The 21,837-nt window shown below is 37.7% G+C and overlaps 1 protein-coding gene across 1 annotated transcript; it reads left to right on the forward strand.

Moving 5' to 3' along the window:
* Window positions 1–523: 523 nt before the first annotated feature.
* On the forward strand, window positions 524–18,775 carry LOC112691282. The gene is made up of 12 exons (XM_025565442.1): window positions 524–876; window positions 9,246–9,945; window positions 11,532–11,779; window positions 12,389–12,748; window positions 12,834–13,188; window positions 13,319–13,518; window positions 13,936–14,038; window positions 14,172–14,396; window positions 15,706–16,080; window positions 16,446–16,571; window positions 16,958–17,353; window positions 18,125–18,775. The coding sequence occupies exons 2-12, from the start codon at window positions 9,292–9,294 to the stop codon at window positions 18,353–18,355; spliced, it is 3,273 nt and encodes a 1,090-aa protein (XP_025421227.1). The 5' UTR covers window positions 524–876; window positions 9,246–9,291; the 3' UTR covers window positions 18,356–18,775.
* The last annotated feature ends 3,062 nt before the right edge of the window (window positions 18,776–21,837 follow it).

Genomic DNA, 21,837 nt, shown 5'->3' on the forward strand with positions numbered 1-21,837 from the left:
GTAGCTTCGGTCGGAGAGTGAGAGGAGACGATTTAAAAACGGTGCGGTGGTGTTCGTAGGGCACCGTTTGATCGTACACCGTGCGCGTGCGCAGCACGCGGGACAAAGAAACACTATAGGCGTATTGTTATGATTTTAATGCGCGCGACGTGCTGCGCTCCTCTCTCGGTGCCGTACGACCGCGACGGACGACCGTTCCTCTCCCGTCCGCGCCCGTCACCTGCGCCGTACCACACCGGCTGCAACGTCGCGGCAGCTGCTGCATGGGTACGCCGCGGGACGACGACGGATACGCTGCAGCGGCATCATCACCACCGCGCAGACACCGGCCGGCGACGCGCGCGCGTTATTACCATTATATTTCCGTAACCGCGCGGAGGAGCGCGCCAGCGTCGTCGCAACCGTCGGCCGCCGCCGCCGCCGCGTGGCACCGGCAGCAGCTGCGGCGACGATACGAAAATATTATTGCCGCCGGTACGCGCACGCGCGTGCCGCGTCCGCGTGCGTTCCGAGAGGCGTTTCACACGCATATTTGTCGGCGGCGGCGTGTTTTGTTGTAGCACCGCACCGCGGCAGTGCGCGACCGACATCGGTGCGTTCAGGTCGTCCCGGTGCCCGTCCGCCCTCGTCAGTGTGGTGCCTGTACGTGCGGTTCGATTTACTTCGGTTCCGAATACATTTTTTTTTGTCCGGCCCTCCGCCCAGTCAAGACACTCGGCCGTGCCACGTGCACCGTCCACCGTCCGGCCGGGCCAGTCACGCGGCGTCGCGCGTCCAATCCGTAGCAGATCACATCCGGTCCGGAGCGGCTGCCCCACGTAGCTAACGGCCACGGTAGTCCGTTCGACTGTTCTTCGCCCACCGCCGGACGCACACGTACGTAGTTATTTTTGTTCGTTTGATCGGTTTCGTGCGTAGTCGTCTTCAGTCGTGCCAGGGCTCAATGTAGCGGCTAGAATAGCCCGGGACGACTACGAACGACTGTTGTTCATCCGCGACTCCGTGTGTCCCGCGAGTCACAAATAGTGTCGGAGATATTTTTAAAGGGATTTTTCGACCGCGGTCCCGATCGCCTTCCCCCTGCCGCCAATAATAATTTTAGTCCGTGTTTGCCCGGAACAATATGAAAATAAAACGGTATAAACGTCCGCTTGTTGTAAATCAACCCTCATCTGCTCGACGAAAATAGTTTACGAAAGCGGTTACCGCTGGCGGTGACAGACCAGAACGACAAGTTAGAAAACACAAACGGTCGTTTGAAAAAAATAAAAATAAAAAATGTTGTACAAATACAAATAACTCTGGTGTTGGATTATGTTTCAAATGTTTCTAGATCGCTAAACGATGTAAAACTCTTTTAAACTGTGTACCTTTGCTAATAATCATGCGGTGCGCTAAACACATACCTACCTACTGTATCCGACCGGTCGCGTGATTGTTCAAAAATCCTGAACACACGCAATCGAATTAAAAAGACGTGAAACGCTAGTCATCTATACCTTACGGCTCAACCACTCTGGATAGACTGCAATTAGCCAATTTTTTCTACCTTTTTTCGGTTCTCTGCCCAAAAGACTCTCGCTGTCTTGTCCCGCGGTAACCGATCGTACGGCCGCGTGACTGCGCCTCGATGCGATCGTCGCGTGTGGTAATATTATAACGCGGGAGTTAAAGACAACGTGTATCACACGTTAGTTATTACTGTCCCTGGATGAAAAATCAAAACGAAAAAGAACTTGAGTATTTTTAACGTGTGGTTTATTTAGGTCGTATAGTGACGGTGATGACGGGCCGTGTTATTTCAGTGCGCGCGCGGCTACACACAAATGCATAATTTGTAATACATTATATATTATTATGTCATATAATAGTAATAATAATAATAATAATAATAATATCGTGAACGCCGTCCCTGTTACGCATCGGTAATCACGATTGTTTTTATTGTTATTTCCGTGCACGTTTTTTTTTCTCGTTGTAAAACGTGGAAACGCTACGAAAACACACAAAAAAACGAAACTCAAAACCTCGGTCGTTCGCGACAACACTCGCGTGTGCACCGGAGACGGGTTCGTAAACAAAATCATTTCTCGGACGTCACGTTCTTCTTCCCACAACGCGCCACATTATTGTTTATTATTATTACAAATTTTTATCGTGGTCTCGTGTAGCATTAATAATATACATCGCGGCATCCAGTTGTCGTGTACACGCCGCGGAATCGACCGAAACAACAATAAAATAACAATTACAACGATTTATGATTTATTATTTTATTCGCCGCAATCGAGCTGACTTATTTTTTATTTTTTTCTACTCCTAAAACAATCGATCGTTTTGTTTCGCGTCGCACGCTGGTACGCGGGGATGATGGACGTGGCGGTTTTTTCGCGCTGACTCTTGCACAAGTCGATCCTGTCCCGCAATACCCGTTGAATGTCGCCGGCGGCGGTCGTTGCCACGGCTTGTTGCGTGCGCAACGGTTCCCACGACGTTATTTGTTCGCGACGCACGTGGGAGACAACAACGGAAAGCGACGGCTGACCGGTTGCCGATGATTCGTCGTGTGATTATCGTCATTCCGGTAAAAACGACACACGCGGCCAGCTAAGTGTTTTGGCGCGTAAAACCGACGGGACGGTAGAGGAGCGGACGAGGTTAGGTTTCCGGTCGGTAGCGACGTTGCTTGCCGAACAACACGTTCCGGCGGTTGTTAACGCTCGTCCCCAAAACGAACATCAATAATAAACATGCCCGGCGACCCGGGAGAGTACGTGATACCCGACGGTAATTACTATCGGTCTCTGCTGTGTACCGTCCCGTCCCTGCCCGAGTGTGCCCGAAGTCAATTTTTGGACTCGGTGTGTTCGACGCGGGGCCACGAAAACATGTACCAAATAAAAATACACCATGTCGTACACGTTACTAATGCACGCGCGTGTTTACACGAATTTATCGTAATCACGCTGCTCGAATCTGTAATCATTTTCGCTACGTTTCATTTCTCGACGGTTCACAAACGCGTTTTACATTGCGTACGATGTTTTGGGATCTAAAAAAGAGCTGTTCGGATACAAAGTGGGTACGACGCGTTTTTGGAATGTGCGATCATCGCAACTTACAAATTTTTGTATTGCCCGGAAAAATCGCAACGTTTGAGCACTCGCATACATTTATTAGCTAAGATATATTGTTGCGATTCTTGATTCTCGAATTATTTCTAACATTTATTAAAATTTTTTTTTTTTGGAACTTGATGCAAGTTTGAAATGTATAAATCATTAGTGGAATCAATAATGAATGTATGCAACATATAAATGTGTACCTTGTTTAGTAACATATAACATTAAAAAGAAAGGAAATATTTCTGAGCATAATAAATTTGTTTGATTTTCATAACACGTTTAACAGATTTTTTTTCTGACTTTTTAAAACCATGCTACATCATGCTTTAAGATTTTTAATACCGAAAAACTCAACCCTTGTGATTATAAAATTATATTATAGTTTATCGATGTTTTGTACACCACATCTACGTATGCAACTTGATAGGTTCACGGTTTAAACGATGTTTTAACAGGCCGTCATACCCTCATTCATCTTCTTTATTATTTGAGTATAAATATTTGCCTAATGTATTATATATTAGTGACATAGTATACATTTAATATACTTATTATATTTTCGTTGATCCAAATTTGCAGTTTTTAATATTTTACTATATTACATTTTACTTATTATTTATGCCAACAATATGATCTATAATGTTATTTGATTAATACCACTGATATTTTCTTGTGTACCTACGTTTTTAAGATAGTTTGAAAATTATTTCAATTCGTAAAAAATAAATCTGTCTGTACATACATCTCAGAACAATAGACAATTAACGAAAATATAGCCAACGGTTGGACGCGAAAAATGTGATAAAAACTATAATTTTCTTATCAATCAATTTACGGAATATTCGGGATTAAAAAACTACACTGAAGGTATGCGAAATATATTATACATATGATTGCCATCATCTTGTAAGCGTGTGTAAGCGGTGGAAAATACTAATACGTGATTACAGTTACATTCCTTGGAAAGGAAAATTTATAAATATCTATTGAACGCCTCGTCGTCAAATCGACATTATAATAATCCTATATCGGTTGTAAGATTGGGCTATCGTTTGCTTATATGACTATAAAAATCCCTTCCTTGACAAATTTTGATAGATAAAAATGTATTGATTCTGTACGATGACGGCTGCTGCCTGTATGTCATTATATTGTATTTATTCGTGTATGTAAGCCAAAAAGTGTTGAGTGCACTGAAGCAAATTTATACAACGTGTAATTGATCAATTGGTTTGGAATTAAAGGATGACATCGAAATATTAGTTTTCTCCTTCCATCGTGTACAAACTGTAATATTAAAAAATATAAATTAATTATAAATATAAATAAATATAGATTTTTAAATATCAATTAAAGCTAATATAAATCAGCACTTATATATAATTTCTTTAATAATTTTAATTTTTAAAAAACCTGTATAAGTAGGTCAAATTGTGTAATGTCTTCTTAGTATTGTTTTTACCATAAGTTTACTTAATTCAAGTTATTTGGTTGCAAAATAAGAAACGTGTGAAATGCGGTTTGGTGTTGTAAAAATGTGTACTTACGAGTATATAAGATATACATATATTGGATATAACCAGGTTTGTGATTTTCATGTTCTTTTTTTGCTATATCGTATATGAAAATGGATTTGATCAAAATTTGTTTAGCGTTATTTATAAATTAAATATGAAATCTTGTTCTGTAATTTTGCATATTTAACCGGTAAGGGCATACGTTATAAATGCATGATTTCGCGAGTTTTTCGTGTTATTACTTTCTCAATTTAATAATACATTTTTCTCATTTATAAAATTTCTTGAATTTGGCCGATACGATTTTACCATTGTAATTTTATTTCGGTGGTAATAATAGCAGTAACATGTGATAAAATAGGTCTGGATTGGTGGCATCGCGCGTAAAATGTCAAAAGCACAGAATCTGTATACATCTGATATATACAATAGTTTATTGTCTATATCTGTGGTTAAAAGTTAAACAACATCTCTAATCTATTTAATATTATTGTGGACAAACCGATAGTGTTGTCGGCGTCTCGCGAGTAGTAATACGTTGTTCGTCGGAGTTCGTAAATTTTCTATTAGTTTAATTATAATTTTTATATTATTTGTTACATTTAAATTTCAAAAACCATAAGAAAAAAAGACAACATCCAGTCGTTTACAAAGCTACTTTGCAGAATTTGGAACGGGAATATTTTCAACAGATAACCAAATTTTGTATGTAATATAAAAGTTTCAAGTGAAAACGTTTTTCTGTAACTCAGCATATCGCAACCGAAAAACATCGTAAAGATGTTAAACGCGTTGAAGAAAAAAAGGATAAATCTCAACAGTTTTTCTTACAAAATTCAACAAAATCGTCATTCAAATCTGATTTACGTAGAGCCATGTTGAGTGCTAATATTCCTTTCAATAAACTGAGAAATCCACATTTTAAAAAATTTTTGAAAAAATATACATCGGAAGTTATACCAGATCAATCAACGTTACGAAAATCATATGTCGACAGTTTTTACCTGGAAACTATTGGAGAAATAAGAAATAAAGTGGCAGAGAAAAAAAGATGGGTTTCAATGGATGAAACGACGGTCGTTACATTGCCTCCGTTATAATCGGAACACTACTCACAGATCGGCCAGATGAAATTTTTTTATTAAATGTCGAGCAATTAGAAAAGGCTAACCATAGTACTATGTGTACACTATTTGAAGATTCTCTTGGTTTACTTTGGCCTGGTGGCATACGTCGTAACGATGTATTATTGTTTTTAAGTGACGCCGCATCCTATATGATGAAGGCAGGAGATACTTAGATAATATTGTAATATATAGCATACATGTTATATGATATAACATGTATGCTATATTGACGTTTCAATGATTTAGTGATTTGAGATTAATACTTCACATTTAATGACTATTCATAAAATAATTGTAAATTATAGATACTCCTTCACGAATATAATACTTAAAAAAAGTTCAAGTCCCACGGCTGATGTAGAGATGCAACTCGTGTGAACTATGATTACACGGACTCGTCCGACGATCTGATTCCATTTTATAAGTGTATACCGATCAAGGATCTACAATTTTTTAAATTTTAAATTTTATCCGTACAGCGAGGCTGACAAGTTTTGTGTGCTGCATTTTAAAGACTTATTACGTGACCAAAACGGCTCATAACAGTTCGACATATGTATTATTATTGAACGTTCATAGCTTTTTTTCTTTTAAGATTGTCCTTTCTGTGTTCGATTTCTAACGAAGTGTGGTTAATATATGTGTTTATAATACACAAATACACACACTCAAATTCAATATAAAATATCTTAGTCCGTAACATTACTACGTTCCCTATAAGTGGTAATAGCTTATGTTGGAAAAAAAAATTAAAAAAAAACCACAAATGTAAATACATAATGGATTCGTATAAAAAAACGATTTATATGTAAAAGTATTTTTCTGTATTGAAATAATAACGAAACGTATGTAAATTCCTACATGGGTGTATTACCGTTAGACACGCGCCAATTATTCGATCGTTCGGTGGTCGCATTGACACTTGTCGCCTTGCGTTTTAAGATGAGATATTTTTTTTCTTAAAAGCAATCTATTGTCTTCCAATGTTTGTAAAAATGAGAATACACTTCGTTAAATATTTCAAGACAGAATCTCTCTAAAAACATTTTTGTACTTGGAATTTATTAAATTATTTAGATTTTATTTATCAAATTGAACGGTTATTAATATATACTTGACAATACTTCGTTTGAAAAATTCGTATGAATAAATTTTATCTTATTTTAATATTGGTTACTGGAATATGTATCTAAAAAAAGATAATCCATATAAAAATATAACTTCCGTACGTTACATAAATACTCAGATAACATTATACTAGTAGTATTTGTTTTGTAGCTTCATTTAATAAAATAGGTATACCTAACGATGGCATGGATGTTAATTTAATTTTAGATTTTTACTGCCCGCTCCTATCTCGTTTTTTACCATCTCGGCTACGCTTTACTAACCGAAGTACATTACATCCGATTATAAATGTACACGTATTATATTTATGTACACCGGGGCCGAACGGTTATATAATATGAATAATACATTGTAATTATTATACCTACACCTGATTGACTTATTAGACCTCGGATGTGGGCTCATTCCGATTCCAGTGCAGTTTCTCGGGGCCAACTATTACCATGTATACGGTTGTCATCCGAGATCAAATTGTTTTCGTTCGGAATTAGGTATTGCCGGTCCGGCTACCGGGTATACGAGGCCGCGGCAGTTCTTCGATTAATCACGAGCGCTGTGCAAGACGGAGAAGCTGAGAAGGCCACCAACGCTGGGTCGTAATAATTAATTTACCAATTCCAAGCCGCCGTTCATAATAATTTACCGTGGGACGACGTGAAATGTTTTATGCATTAGTAGTTCATATGGAAGTCATAACACTAATTACCGCCTCATTTACAAAATCGACGTCATTTCGCTTTTAAACTGCATAACATATACATGTAATAATAACTGTGTTATCGTTTTACACACCGTCCAATGCGCGTATTTTGGTCCGTGAAGACCATGATGACCGATGAGTGCGTTTACTAGATAGGTGATCGTTGGAAGGGATTCACGTCTAAAACTACGCTCACGGTGTATGTGTGTTCTTACATTCATGTGAGTAAATCAATCTCTAGAAAGTTTTTTCTCTTCCTCAAAGCTTTCCTTTGATGATTTTAATATTCCTCCGTGGTACTCTGTTGAAATAAAATGACATAAAGAAAAAAAAAATTTCAAATTTACTGAATCGAAGTTCTTTACTGTCGATTTGTCTCGGTTCGTGTGTGTGTGTGTGTGTGTGTGTGTGTGTGTGTGTGTGTGTGTGTGCGCGCGCGCGCGATTCACGTGCGATGCGTTCGGCTTCTTGGCCGCTATAAGGACATACGACGAGTTCTGCGCATAATATTATAATAGTCGCGTTGAGGACGTCATATGGCACTCTTGGCGACCGACGACTTTCAGTCATGCCAAGCCTGTACGTACATAGAAACTAAACATATTTATCGTTATATATACTCTTGTGTTGAAACGAGGGAAATGGAGAGAGAGATGATAAAAAGCGTTCGCACATTTATAGGAGAGTTGTCAGACGTGTATACCCGTTGCCGCCACTGTCGATGATATAGTATATTATTATTTTATCTGTGGCGCGAAAACGGGCGTGGTAGCGTGTCGTTGTCGGTGAATTCATTATCGGCGGGCCCATAGCTGTCGTCGTAATTAAAACCGACGGTTATTATTAATGTCAATGGTACTCGAGTTCCATATTTTTCCGTGTAGTTACATGTTAATCGTAGATACGTATACAAACACACAAGCGTGCGCGTGTATTATGTTGTAATCTGTCGTTGTACGCGTTTCTTTATCATCGTGCGATTAAATATGTACAGTCGTTGCATAGTTTACCTACTTAGATGTATGTTATCCTCGAGAACAATAAGGTTGATTTAAAATAAAATAAAAATGCTAATAGTTTTACGGGGCAATAATTTCAAGCTGTACAACACTCGCTTGTAATGGGTAACCTATGAACGATTTGACGGCATTTTGAATAATAATACGCACTCATCATAATCGCACGCGTTCGACTACAACATTCGAACACGAAATAAACGTCAGATTTTATAACCGTTTGAAAACGTTATAACTCTCTTTTTTTTCCGCTTCGGTTGGGCGTAAAGGTTTGCACGTTCTGTGTTTATCTCCCACCCGCCTAAATTGTTGTCGGAAAGGTGCATCGTTAATAGGCGCATTGGGATGGTTTATGAAACTTCGGAGTACGTCACGAAAAGACGAAATCGTGCCTCGAGGCCGTAAAATATTTAAAAAAAAAAATTAATATATATGCACAAACACGGTTAAAAAAAAAAACAGTTCGCGCTACGTTCGACACTTGTGATTCGCGCTCACTCGACGCACCGCCGTCACGATATACACATTATGTAAACTCGAAAACGCACGTATTGCAAATACGTCTCGGGCGAACCGATATCGCGTCCAAGTGCTTATGGGTGATAAAATAAAACAATCGTTGTGCGTTTCAGACGAGAAGCAGTTTCGTCAAGTGGCGACCGCCGCCGCGCCTCGGCGATGAACTTGAGAAAGCAACAGATGCATCTGCAGCTGCAGCAGCAACACCAGCAGCAGCAGCAGCAGCAGCCGCACAGGCGCCAGGACAACCGAACCGGCTTCGAAGTGCTGTTGGATCAACCGGCGGCGGCGCGGGCGACCGCGGAGACGTCGTCGTCGGCCGGCGTCAGTGCCGGTACCGCGTGGTCGCCGAACGTCGGTGCCGCGTGGTCGCCGGGCGGCGGTACCGCGTGGTCGCCATCAGCCGACACCACCGCGGGCCGCTACCGTAACCATCACGTCCACTACCATCAACACGACCGACCGAACGGTTCGGCGGCGGAACCCGAGAACGGTTGGCCCGGCAAACCGACCGACGCCGCTACGCCGAACGACATTGGTTTCGTCGACGGCGACGGCGGCATCTCGCCGACCGCAACGGCCGCGGCCACTTCGCCTCCGCCACCGTCACCGTTGTCCTTGCCCAGTCCGTACTACGACCGCAATCCGATCGTCGGGTTCCCGCTGCACAATCACCACCATCAACATCACCACTCGTCCAAATCACCGGTGACCGCCGCCGCCGCCGCCGCCGCACCGTTGGCTAACGTGCAGAACGTGGTACACGCGGGCGCCGATCAAGATCACCACGATCACTACGCGAACAATTCGAAAGTAAGATCGCCGATTAGATTTTTCCGACCGTGCAGGATTATTTTCAATTTACATTCGGTTCGTAAAATGTATTCTTACCGCGCGTGTGCTATACGCGAAATCGCGTTGTTTTTATTCTTAATATGTCGGTTGCACATGCACCACGGTATCGTATAATCTCGATATCGTCCATTTGTTTATCATTTTTTATCGGAATATTATCTTTTTATGCCGACGAAAATATAGCCAGTGTATTATATTGAGAGCGCGTAAAATGCATATATGTTTTTCAATTCGCATCACGTTAAATCATGACCATATTTTGCTGTGTAAACGTATGTGATATGGACTACACATAAACTGGGAATAACAGATAAGCATATCTATGATATTACGATATGAGCGTTTTGATATGAATTAATTAATTAATTAATTAATTAATTTTGATATGAATCATCATTCACGGTGTACTGTTCCAGAAGACAGCATTTCTCAAAGCAAGTATAGCATTTATTTACATTTTTTTTTTTTTATAATTGAGTTACAGTACATTATTCTCAAAGCATAAAAAAATCAAAAACAACGGAATTTTGTTATGCGACCCAGACGTTATACTATGTGACCAAAGGCGGATACACTTTTTTAATTCGTCGTTGAAAAGCAGATTATAAGATTTAACAAGTCAATTACGGTTAATTGGATATTCATTATATGTCATTTACTTTTAAGCATAATTTTACTACACATACTTGGTGCGTTTGTTTTTGATGGATCGCATTAATTTCATGTAATTATGACATTTAGGCAGTAATAAAAAGAACAGTCGTGGGTCATAATTTTCTTATAATTAACCATAAACGGTTTTTAATTCAATCAATTATTTCTTCGTTGTGTGCGCGCGGTCAAAGAAAACAAACTTGTTAACGAATACATCGCGTCGTACGGACCATTTTTTAGAACACAATATTGGATATCTATTAGTTTATTCTTCAAACGTGGGTGTGGCTATTATAGTGCTTAATAATCAATAAATTAATATACTTATTCTTAATAAGGTGTAATTGGACTTCTTTTCGTCACACATTTCCACTGACCGTCTATGTTCGTAAAAATAAAATATTTCCGACCGATTATGAATCAAGGATTTGCTGTAATATTGATATAAAAAAAATTATCCTTGAAGTATGATTAATAGTATAATTGTGACCTCACTGTTAAAATATTTTATGTCATAAGAGTTAAATATTATTGATAATTTCTGATTAATTGTATTCTTATTATTATTAATAATTTAAATTTAATTGGAAAATTTCAGTTTCCTATCTTCTTAATGCGTTATTTTTTAAGTATGAAAACAGATTTTAATGCTTATTTTTTTATTTACCAATTTATTATTTACACCGTAAATTAATAATGTTTTTATTCTAAAATGCGTATCTACGATTTGAATATGCAAAACTTTATCAAATATTGCTCTAGAGTGCCTGGTTTTCAATAATATAAAATTTTCACCATTTTCATGTACTTTTATGTATATATGCTTGCATATAATAATATAAACGACGTTTATTATAAAAATCGATTTTTGTCTCTTTTCGTATGATCAGTACTACTATCAACGACAAAACCACAAATCTGGTGGCTTAATGGATGAACGGGACGATGATAAGGAAAATATCAAGCAAAGAGACGCAGAAAGTCTACAGCAGCAGTTGGATGAGGTGTTGAGAGCGTGTGTGGATTATGAGGAACGTAACAAAAATCGGCAACTTCAGCCGGCAACGATGTCGTTAGAAAGTTCGGGTAGCGCGTCACCCGGATCTGCGACCACCACAACACCACCACAACAGAACAGGTAAAAGGACTAAATTTGATGGTATATGCATATCCTTTAAGAAGTAATTTATTTATTTTTGTTAAGATTTTATCTACTCCGAGTTATACTCAATTAATTAAAACTAATTTCAAATTTTGAAATAACCTTCGCTTAAATCGCTTTTTGAGCTTTAAATAAATGAATGTTCAGAAACGTTGTCTTTCAGGAGATAATTTTTGATTTCTCTTAAAATCGACCTAACAATTTGCTAAAAAAATAATAATTACAAAAAATATATTATTCTATAGATGTTGATTGAATTGATTTTTGCCAATTTCTAGTAAGTATTCGTCATTTGAAAGCTTTTGAAATCAACAAGGTTTTTTTGAGAGTGAGTCTTAATTTTTTTAACTCACATAGTTCAAATTGTATAAAATTTGAACCTGATCTAATTTCTTAAGAACTTTTTTCCGATGTGCTAAATAAAAAAATGATTTACGACATTTCTTTACCTTGATTTTAAAATGTTCATATTCCAATTTCGATTCACAGAAACTCAAAATTATAGATTAATTGATTAGGACGGTTTATTCCTCGTGGCTAATTATAATCCTGGTTACCCTTATACCATTATTACTTAATATTCAGGATCAAAACAAACGGTTCACTTCCACGGGACACTTGCAAAAAAACCAGTAATGGCACCTCTTCTCCGACCGCGACACTGTCACCGACGTCACCGCTATCGCAGCTATCCGTGGCACCATTATCACCGTCGTCCATGACGTGGACCAGCACATCGCCTCCTACACTATCGCCTTTGTCAATACACGCGAACGGGACCGATATTGACTCGGTGTTTTTGGAAAACGACCATTATATGGTTAAGCAGCAGTCGACACAGAAAGTGGCCACTTGCGGCAGTCCCAGAACTAGAATAAGGACGCTCGTACAACCGTCACCAGCAACTGTCACGACAAACATCACCGCAGATTCGTTTTACGGCAGGTAACTGTAGCGTGGCGATGAACACGTGGTATGTTTTACAACATAACACATGGAGTTATCTCTTGTTTTTAAATTTTTAATTTAGTAATAAGAACTACGACTATCAGCTAAATCGCAAACAACATAACGGTGATGACAAAAGCGATGATAATGGCTTAAACGTTCATACTCCAAACGGTTACTTGTCACCCGCGTCTTTGCAGTCGTCTTTTCAATCGCCATCCCAACCGTCGTGGCAAACAACGACCACGTGGCTGCGTTCGTCTCCGTTCAATACAGCGGATTCCACGGATGGTGGTGCGACCACGACCGCGGCAACGGTATCCGGTTCCGATGCGGATAGGGCAGCCGAACAACGTCGGAAGCTGCTGGTCGAGTTGTCGGCGCACAAGTCTCGGCTAGTGGAATTGCACTTGCGTCGCGAAGAAGTCGACAGAGAGGTGAGTGCGATTCTATACACAAATATACTAATTTTATCTTGCCCACTCATTGCACCCGGATTAACCTCGTGACGGCCGAAACTCCCTAGACATTTATGTAGTAACTTATTATAGCGTAATGCGTTTACAGCTGATCATCGAGACAGCGTTGTTGCGCGCCGAACTTGACGTTGCGGACGACGAGACACGTCAATCGGACAATATAGTTAACGGACTGGACCGCGCTGTGAGTGATTGTCGACAGCAAATGGACTTGTGCACGGTCAAACAGCAGGAACAGAGGATGGCCGCAGAGTTGCAACTAGCGACTTACCGGCGAGCACTTCAGGGGTAACGCAAACCGCTTAGATCGTTTTCGACAGTGGAGGTTTTACGGAAAGAGGGGTTCCAGACACTCTGGACCCCCCCCCCCAGGTCACTCGTTTAGGTTTTGATGTATTTTATATGCGGATATATGCTTATAGATACATTCATATATATATATATATAAATCTGGTGATTTCAACCGTATGTCCAAATATTTGAATGTTTGTACAACTATTGCCTATTAAGGTATTTTATATTTTCTTTAAATAATGGGTTAAACATTTTTTGTCTTCATATATTATAAGATAGTGTAAAAGCACCCCCCTTCTCAAAAAAAATTAAAAAACCGCCACTGGTTATCGACGCAATTTTATAGAACTTTTTTGCGCATTGTATAGATCAACATTAGTTTAACTGTATATCTTACGGGGGTGTTCGTAGATTGCGGAACCGGTTGGAAACGGCCGGCGACGACGATGGGCTGAAGAACGAATTACGAACTTCCATTGATAAACAGACTGAACTTTTGGAAACTGAACAAAAAGTAAGTAGTAATCTGTTAAAGCCCTCGTGCTCAACGAGAACGGAGACTTTCATTTTTTTTTTTACACATTTTATTTACAATATTATTATTTAATACATTTAATAATTACGTAATCATAATAATGTGTTTACAGTTGTACGAAGACGTTGAATTTGGATTACTGGAAGAGGAGGCTGGGTGGCTGGCCCGTAGGGAAGAATTGCACAGGGACCGAGCGGCGGCTGTGGCTATTAGACGAGCTCGACGAGCACGCGCCGAATGGTTACGGGCTCAGATGGACCAGCTTCGAAGCGTGGGCGAGGACCAGATTCGAGCTCTACGAACCGATATAAACACTGCAACATTATCCATCCAACAGGTAAAATAGCTATTTTAGACATATTCGGTACTTAATGGGTTGAGGGAGTTGAGACATAATATAGAGAATATAAATGCATAAGCGTAAAAACGTTTTTTGAGTATTTATATTTATTAATGTGCTATTTTAATAGCATTAAAATAAATAAAACTACAACAGTGATTTTTTTATTTTTTTTATTTATAAAGTTTTCTAGACAAAATTATCTAAACTTAAGTATAATGTACAAAATTTTTAGCCATTTATAAAAACGATATTAACATAATATATATATATTAGATAACTAGGTCAACAAATTAGTGATACCTACACATTTATAGATTTAAGATAGTGTTACAAGCAATGAACGATTTACAAAGAGTATTTTCATTGAAGATAATCTAATTTAGGACGTCATGAGGACGACCACGTTTTAGTCTTCGATTGATGGGGCCGACATTTAACCCGAAATATTGTGGACCGCTTGCTTTGCATAGATGACTGAATAAGCTTGCCAATAGATCCTTTATGTAGTTCTTAATTGTTGGTATACAGCGCATCGTTTCGAATAAACTAAGGGACATTTGAAATCACACAGAGGACTTTGGATTGTAGAACTTGGATCTTATTAATGTGGGTTGACGCACATTGACCCCAGACAGTTTATGTTATAAACTAATATATTACCTCTCCGATCCTCATGGCGACTTCTCCATGGACATATTAATTGGCATCTGAAGTTTAAGATGAGATAACCGATTTGTTTTTGAAATAATGAGACTTTTTTCAGTCGTTTGTTATTATAAAATTATTTTATTTTACTTAAACACATATAATGAAAATACATAAAAAATACGCATATGAGCAAAATTTACGCACTCATGATGTGAAGAGCTACTCTGTATGGAGAGCCGATGACCGGCCTCCTTATATGTCATGTTTTATGATTGTGTGTGTGTGTGTGTGTGTGTGTGTGTGTGTGTGTGTGTGTATGTGTGTGTAATCCTTTATCACTATATTGTCCTATTCAATATTTATAACTTATTCTAATGCTATCGATTATTATAATTATTTTACAATACATTTTAAATCTAAAAGATTTGATCACACATTATTACAATTCAAATGTGTTACGTGGTAGTAATACATCGTGTTTCTCATGGTGTATGCATGATCTCCGTTTTTGCGAACACTATGTTTACGTACGACTCTAAAGAACATCTTTATTGTTGTGAAATACCACCCCTATTGATTTCAACCGCAACTTGGCTGTGGATTAACACGTATAGCTGCGAACGTTTTCATGAATTTTGCGATCCATATACTATAGGGTCACAAGAAACTGCAAGATTTGGATACCGCTGCCGGCAGCACGACTGATACCGGTCATCACGATGTGCAAGACCAGTACCGCCGTCACCGATTTCTATACAACTCGACAACATCGACTAATGACCAGCAACAGTCGCCCAAGTCATTGGAATGGCCGTGGGATCAACAATTGAAGTCGCCTGCGTCCCCGCCTCCGTCGTCGCTGTCGTCGTGGGACCAACAGTCCAAATCGTCCGCGTCCCCATGGTCTCCCGCTTCTGCCACGGTAACCGGAAACCCTTTGCAGTCGGTCGGGGATTCCATGGTTGCAAACAACAACGGCCTGATGTCCAGCAGCGTGACGACAACCTGTTGTAGCAGCATCGGTAGCGAGGTAATTATATTAAAAAATGTTTTCCAAATCAAAGCGACGGATCATCTTACAATGTATATTGTCTATATCAGCGTTTTTCAACATGTGATACGTGTACCACTAATGGTACGCAGAAAACTCATAGATGGGGTTATATGAAATACTCGTATTATATTTTAGGAATCACATCCATTTATATAAATAAATATAAAATATAAACATAAATATAAATATGTTGAGGGAATAAAAATTACATTGGGTCAAGTGGTACGTAAACATTTTCAAAATGTGTAGCTAATACTCGGATATAAAAAATGATACACGTAGTCGATATTTGATGCCTACACGAAAAAATACGATTATAACATCAATAATACGTTATTTAGGACGAGTGCAGTAGACCGATATCTGAAGATTCAACCTCACGAATGTCAATGTCCACGGTTTTCGACGGTGGGACTACGATAAAACTACGTCCGAAAAACAAATCGTCTCCGTCAGACATAACTAAGGTTGGTATAGTTGTTTGCCTTTCCTTTATACCGTTCATATGTTAAATGAGCGTTCTATTGAAAAGTACTACAGAAATGTAATATGACATATTGTACACGATAGTACAAGTCGAATTGACTTAACATTATTTATTATAGCCGCGGGTTTTTTCTACAAAAATCCGTAAATCACATTTAAACTGATAAATTAAAGGGTTCCATAAACAATTTCGTTATTTCTGTGCAACTTGTTTAACGCAAAAAAAAAAAAACGACGTTAATATATAAAAACAGTATTGTGTGCATTTGTATTACAAACAAAAAACTTATGTTGCACGTTTATCGGACGTTTCCTATAAATCATTATACAGTATGTGGGTAAACAACAGTTTTTTTTGTTACTGCAGAGACCGTTGACCAGATATCTTCCGGTCAGGTACGACAGTAATGATGCAATCGAAAACCGTATGGCGTTCGATCTTCGTGCGCATATTGAATCTGCGGGTCATCAACTGGACGACGACGGCGACGGAGCGGATAACCGTGGCAATTCTGGTCGACACTTCTGGATAGACAGTTCATCATGTCGTGGTTATTTGAAGAAGCTCTCTGGTGCAGGTAGTAAAGGTTCGCGCCGTAGCGGACGTAAATGGTTGAAGAGATGGTTCGTGTTTGACCGGCGTACGAGGACCCTGTGCTATTATCATCACAGGTCCGACGAAGATGTCACTGCTTCCGCCAGTACCGCTAACCTGACTGAGAAGAAAACCCGAACCCGTCCTAGGGCTACGATCCGTTTTCAGGTTTGTTTGATTATGTGCCTCGTAGATTTCTCTTGAGTTGTTTGCAATGCGTGCGTTTCGCGAGAGGTCGCAGAATGGTTCGGGTTATTTTTGATTTCACATCATCATCATATATTATTATTCCCATCATGTATTATGTATCTTATGGTTTTTAATCAAAATAGTTACGAAGCGTTTTGCAAGGTCTTCGTTTTCGTGTAAGATTTCAAAAATCAATAATGTAATAGGTTCCCTTCACCTACCCCTCTTCCACTGACGATAAATTGTTCAGTAGCAATAGTCATATAAGAAATACGAAACTTGAAAAAAATCATAATATTTTTATTTGATACACCTGATGTAAGACTAGCTGTAGTGTATTTTCTGTTAATTTACTTGTTGCGTGTAGTTTTAATCACCTTACTATATTATTTAATGTCGATGCTTAGATGGACAATTGGGAAGGGAAGAAAACATTTTATAAATAAATAATAGTTCGTTTCGCGCAATAATGATCTTTGGGTGGTCCAATAGATTCTGATCACTGTTCCGTCATCTAATAATATTATCCTCGGGTAACACGATCCGCAATTATTATTCAACAAATCGTTAATCGTCGATGACAGGTAACTTAAACGCATGTGTGCCGAACAACGGTAAATAAGGGAAAAAACTGGATCCAGCCTTCGTCCTCGACATTCCGGCGCGAGGATTGCTATTGTAACATATAACTCTTATAGAAATACTAATCGCGTCCATACGCGTCTCGTGTGTGTTTATGAAACTATGTAGGACATACAGGAGGTGTACGTCGACCACACGAACACTAGCAAGGGACAGGGGTGTGCGTTCGTGGTGAAGACCGCCCAGAGGACGTTCTACCTTTCGGCGGCGACGGGTCAGGCGGTTCGCGTATGGGTGGACGTCATATTCACTGGCGCCGAAGGCTATCGGGAGTACCTGAAAGGGTCGACGAGCGACGGCAATGACAACGGTCGCCGGGCTCAACAAACAAAATCCTAACTCGTAGCCCCGTATCGCGGTGGTTGCACTATTATTACTTTTTTTCTACTATATTATGTTATAACAGCTAACCGCCGTATATTTTTTTTCAACAAATACAGTTGTACCCGTTACTATTTAAAAAATACTCTTGTGTATTATTGTTTATTTGAAACGTCTCTGGCTACAACTACGATTAGTTCGGTTAGTCTTAGAAAACCGGTTTTTGAACATTTTTGTTGCGAGGCAAATTCGACGTTTAATCGCAAGTTGACCATAATTGAAGGCCGTTTGAAAACAATGGTTAGATAAAATTATAGAAAATAATTTATTGATTTACGCGTGAAAGTGTGAAAAACTAACCACGTAGTATGCCTCTAGAATGAAATTGTACGTCCTGTTTTTGTTAGTATTTTCAATAAAAGTTCTTTCTCGAATTAAGCCAGTTGTAAAATAGTTACACAAAATGTTTGTTTTAAATCGTCCAAAATTAAAGATGAAACACATGAAACACAAACACGTTATTGAGATGTAAGTTTGCGAGTATATTTTATTTATTTATTTTTTTTTTTGCTTTAAGCTGAGTTGTAAAAAGGTATCATAGATTTTCACAAATATTATCAGTGATCATTTATCACCTTTTTAAACAAACGTCCGTTTGATGTTCGACACGACCCAGCTGAATATTGTTTATGTACGTAGTAAGCCTGTTAAAAAGTCACGAAAATAATTATTAACGATCCGTTATAGTGCGTTGGGATTTTTGATGCACGGCGCCAGAACTACGGTTGTAAATTACTTCGTGTAACTAAATAGAATCCAATCAATGCATCGAAAACGTTAGGTACCAAACTTGTGCCGATGATACACGGCATGCATTAATAATTATAATGATTGTTTGAACTCGGACAAAGCACGAAAACTGAACGTTATTGAATTAACCTTACAGCTGTAATCGTGTAATCGTAAAATACAACAACGAAATACATTTGTACGAGTTGGTTTTTCGCGGCTATTATCTAGAAAATTATATCCTCATTTTTGTTTTATTTTCATTTGAACACATATAAATCGAACACCTGACGATAAACATTTTAATTCGAAGACAGATATATGCGGAAGTATATGCAACTAACCTGCGTCTTATCGGTTTTATGGATAACCATTCTTGACACATATCCATATGCGCTTACAAAAGTATAACAAATCAATCGTTTCAATTCGCATTAAATTTGTGTAGATCAGCAGATCTCAGACTGTGTTCCGCTAGGACTAGGGCTCCGTAGAAGTCTAAGGGCTGTATAGGCACATCTGATTTAATTGAATTCAAAGAGTATATTTCTTAGTTATCGAGGAAAAACTAATCTGATACGATTATTTGAATTGCGCAATAAGTTGTTTCTTCACCAAACGCCCATTTAATTTACAATTCAGACTCACTGATAAAATTTAGTTTTCGACTTCATTGCCTAATAATAATTAATAATAATTCACAAATGTAAGTGAAGTAAATGTATCAATACAAAATAAATTACCACATTATTAAATTTTAGATTGGATGATTTTCTCAACATAAAATTGAGGATTTGTCTCAAATAGAAATTCCTGATTTACGAGGCTCCGTACATTTTTTTTAAAACATAAAGGCCCCGAGAACAAAAAAGTTTGAGAGTCACTGGTGTAGATAATAATGGTTGGAAAAATAATTTCTTCCCCCGGGTTTAAATGCGGGTAAACTACGGATGACCATTTTAAGACTAAATTATTTGACTGTTTACACTAGCAACGAAATGTTTTAATATTGAACATATTATATAAAATATCATCTACCGTACACGCCTGGCTTATGATCAGAAAATCGACTTGTACATGTACATAATCTCGAATTAAAAAATTAGAAGAACCCTATCACATTTCGCTCATTTAAGTTTCACTGTTTTTCCCATTTAGCGTCTTCTTTGTGATGACAGAAATCCATTCGCCAATAGTTAGAAAACACTCAACTTGAGGAACATGATGCTCGGTCATTTCATTTTATAGGTAAATAAACGCACGCGAGTGTTAAGTGACGAAAAATAACGTTTACGTAAATAAAATTTTTACAGGCGTAACGTAAAACACAGCTAATAGTCTCGATGATACGTAATATAAATTCGACGAAAATAAAAGACCCTTTCACAACATTACTTTTGAACATGACGGCGGATAATATGTGTAATATAATAACTATTTGGTATAGTACAATACAAAATAAAAAAACGGTTTGTAAACAATCAATAAAACGGTAAAACTATAACAAGACAATGACATTACATCCTCGGAGTTCATAAATTAAATAAAAGTAAACATTTCCATAAACAATATTTTTTTTATAAAATCGCAAGCAGTGGTTTGCCAAGAAAGTCGTGACGAACCCGACGGACACATTTATTATTTAATGATATGCATGCATAAGTACGGTTTACATATGAACATCTTAAACGATATGATAAACATACATTTTATACCAACAGCATATTTAAAAACTTCACGATACTGATACATGCGTCTTACATTTATTTATAATACTGTTTGTTTTCTGATTTACCTGTATTATAATATCGTAGTTTTGCGTGGCAAAAGTTCAAATATTATATAGTAGTTTAAGACATGGTTACGATCAAACCACAAAAATATTTTTTAATACTATGACCGTGAATACAAAATTTGTCCACGAGTTTTGCCTTACATGAATAAAGTCTTATTTTATATAATACTTTACATCTTTGAAATTATTGTTATGGAAAATAATATGATATTGATAAATTATAATAACTTTACTATAACTTCCACTGATGATATAAGGACAAAAAAAACTAATAATTTCTAATGGGTTTATAATTTTTCTTACCAACACTCTAGCGGTGTACATTATACGTTACATTATTAAACAAATACTGCGAATTGGTTGAAATAAAATAATAAATTACTTTATAATAAGACTAATTATTCTCAACTATCCAAATTTTTATTTTATTTTTTATTTTCCATTGCCTATCGTTAATAGTGCAAGTCTAATCTCATTTGGTTTTCTTATAAAATCAAAATTCTAATTTCATGATAGGATTTAGTTTGATCTTTGACCGATGTTGATTCATTTTAATTAAGGCTCTCACTATAGAAAAAAATGAATCAAATCATTACTATCAAGTCTCAGTAACATATAGCACATTAGTTTGTGTTAAGCACAAATTTTAATAATTATATAAATTATTAATATTATTATCGTATACAACAAGTCGATTTTTCTTTCATACCACCAACGACTACAACGAATATTAACGCCCATTGACTACGTTATATAATATTTCAAATATCGTTTGAATTTCACACGGCGTTCGTGTTTGTTATTTTCATTTAATATAATATATATTAAATGACAATATAGTATAAGAACACGGTAAGTTGATAGTATTTCTGAAGGTTTTTCTGTAAATTATTATTTTTTTTTTTTTTATAAATTA

This window comes from Sipha flava, unplaced genomic scaffold (genome assembly GCF_003268045.1).
Source record: "Sipha flava isolate LNK unplaced genomic scaffold, YSA_version1 591_pilon_pilon, whole genome shotgun sequence".
NCBI lineage: Eukaryota > Metazoa > Arthropoda > Insecta > Hemiptera > Aphididae > Sipha > Sipha flava.

Coding starts and splice junctions, on each gene's coding strand:
- LOC112691282 (XM_025565442.1), top strand. CDS start 9,292: ATGAACTTGAGAAAGCAACAGATGCATCTGCAGCTGCAGCAGCAACAC. Junction 12,749..12,833: donor GCAGATTCGTTTTACGGCAG/GTAACTGTAGCG, acceptor TTTTTAATTTAG/TAATAAGAACTACGACTATC. Junction 17,354..18,124: donor GGGCTACGATCCGTTTTCAG/GTTTGTTTGATT, acceptor GAAACTATGTAG/GACATACAGGAGGTGTACGT.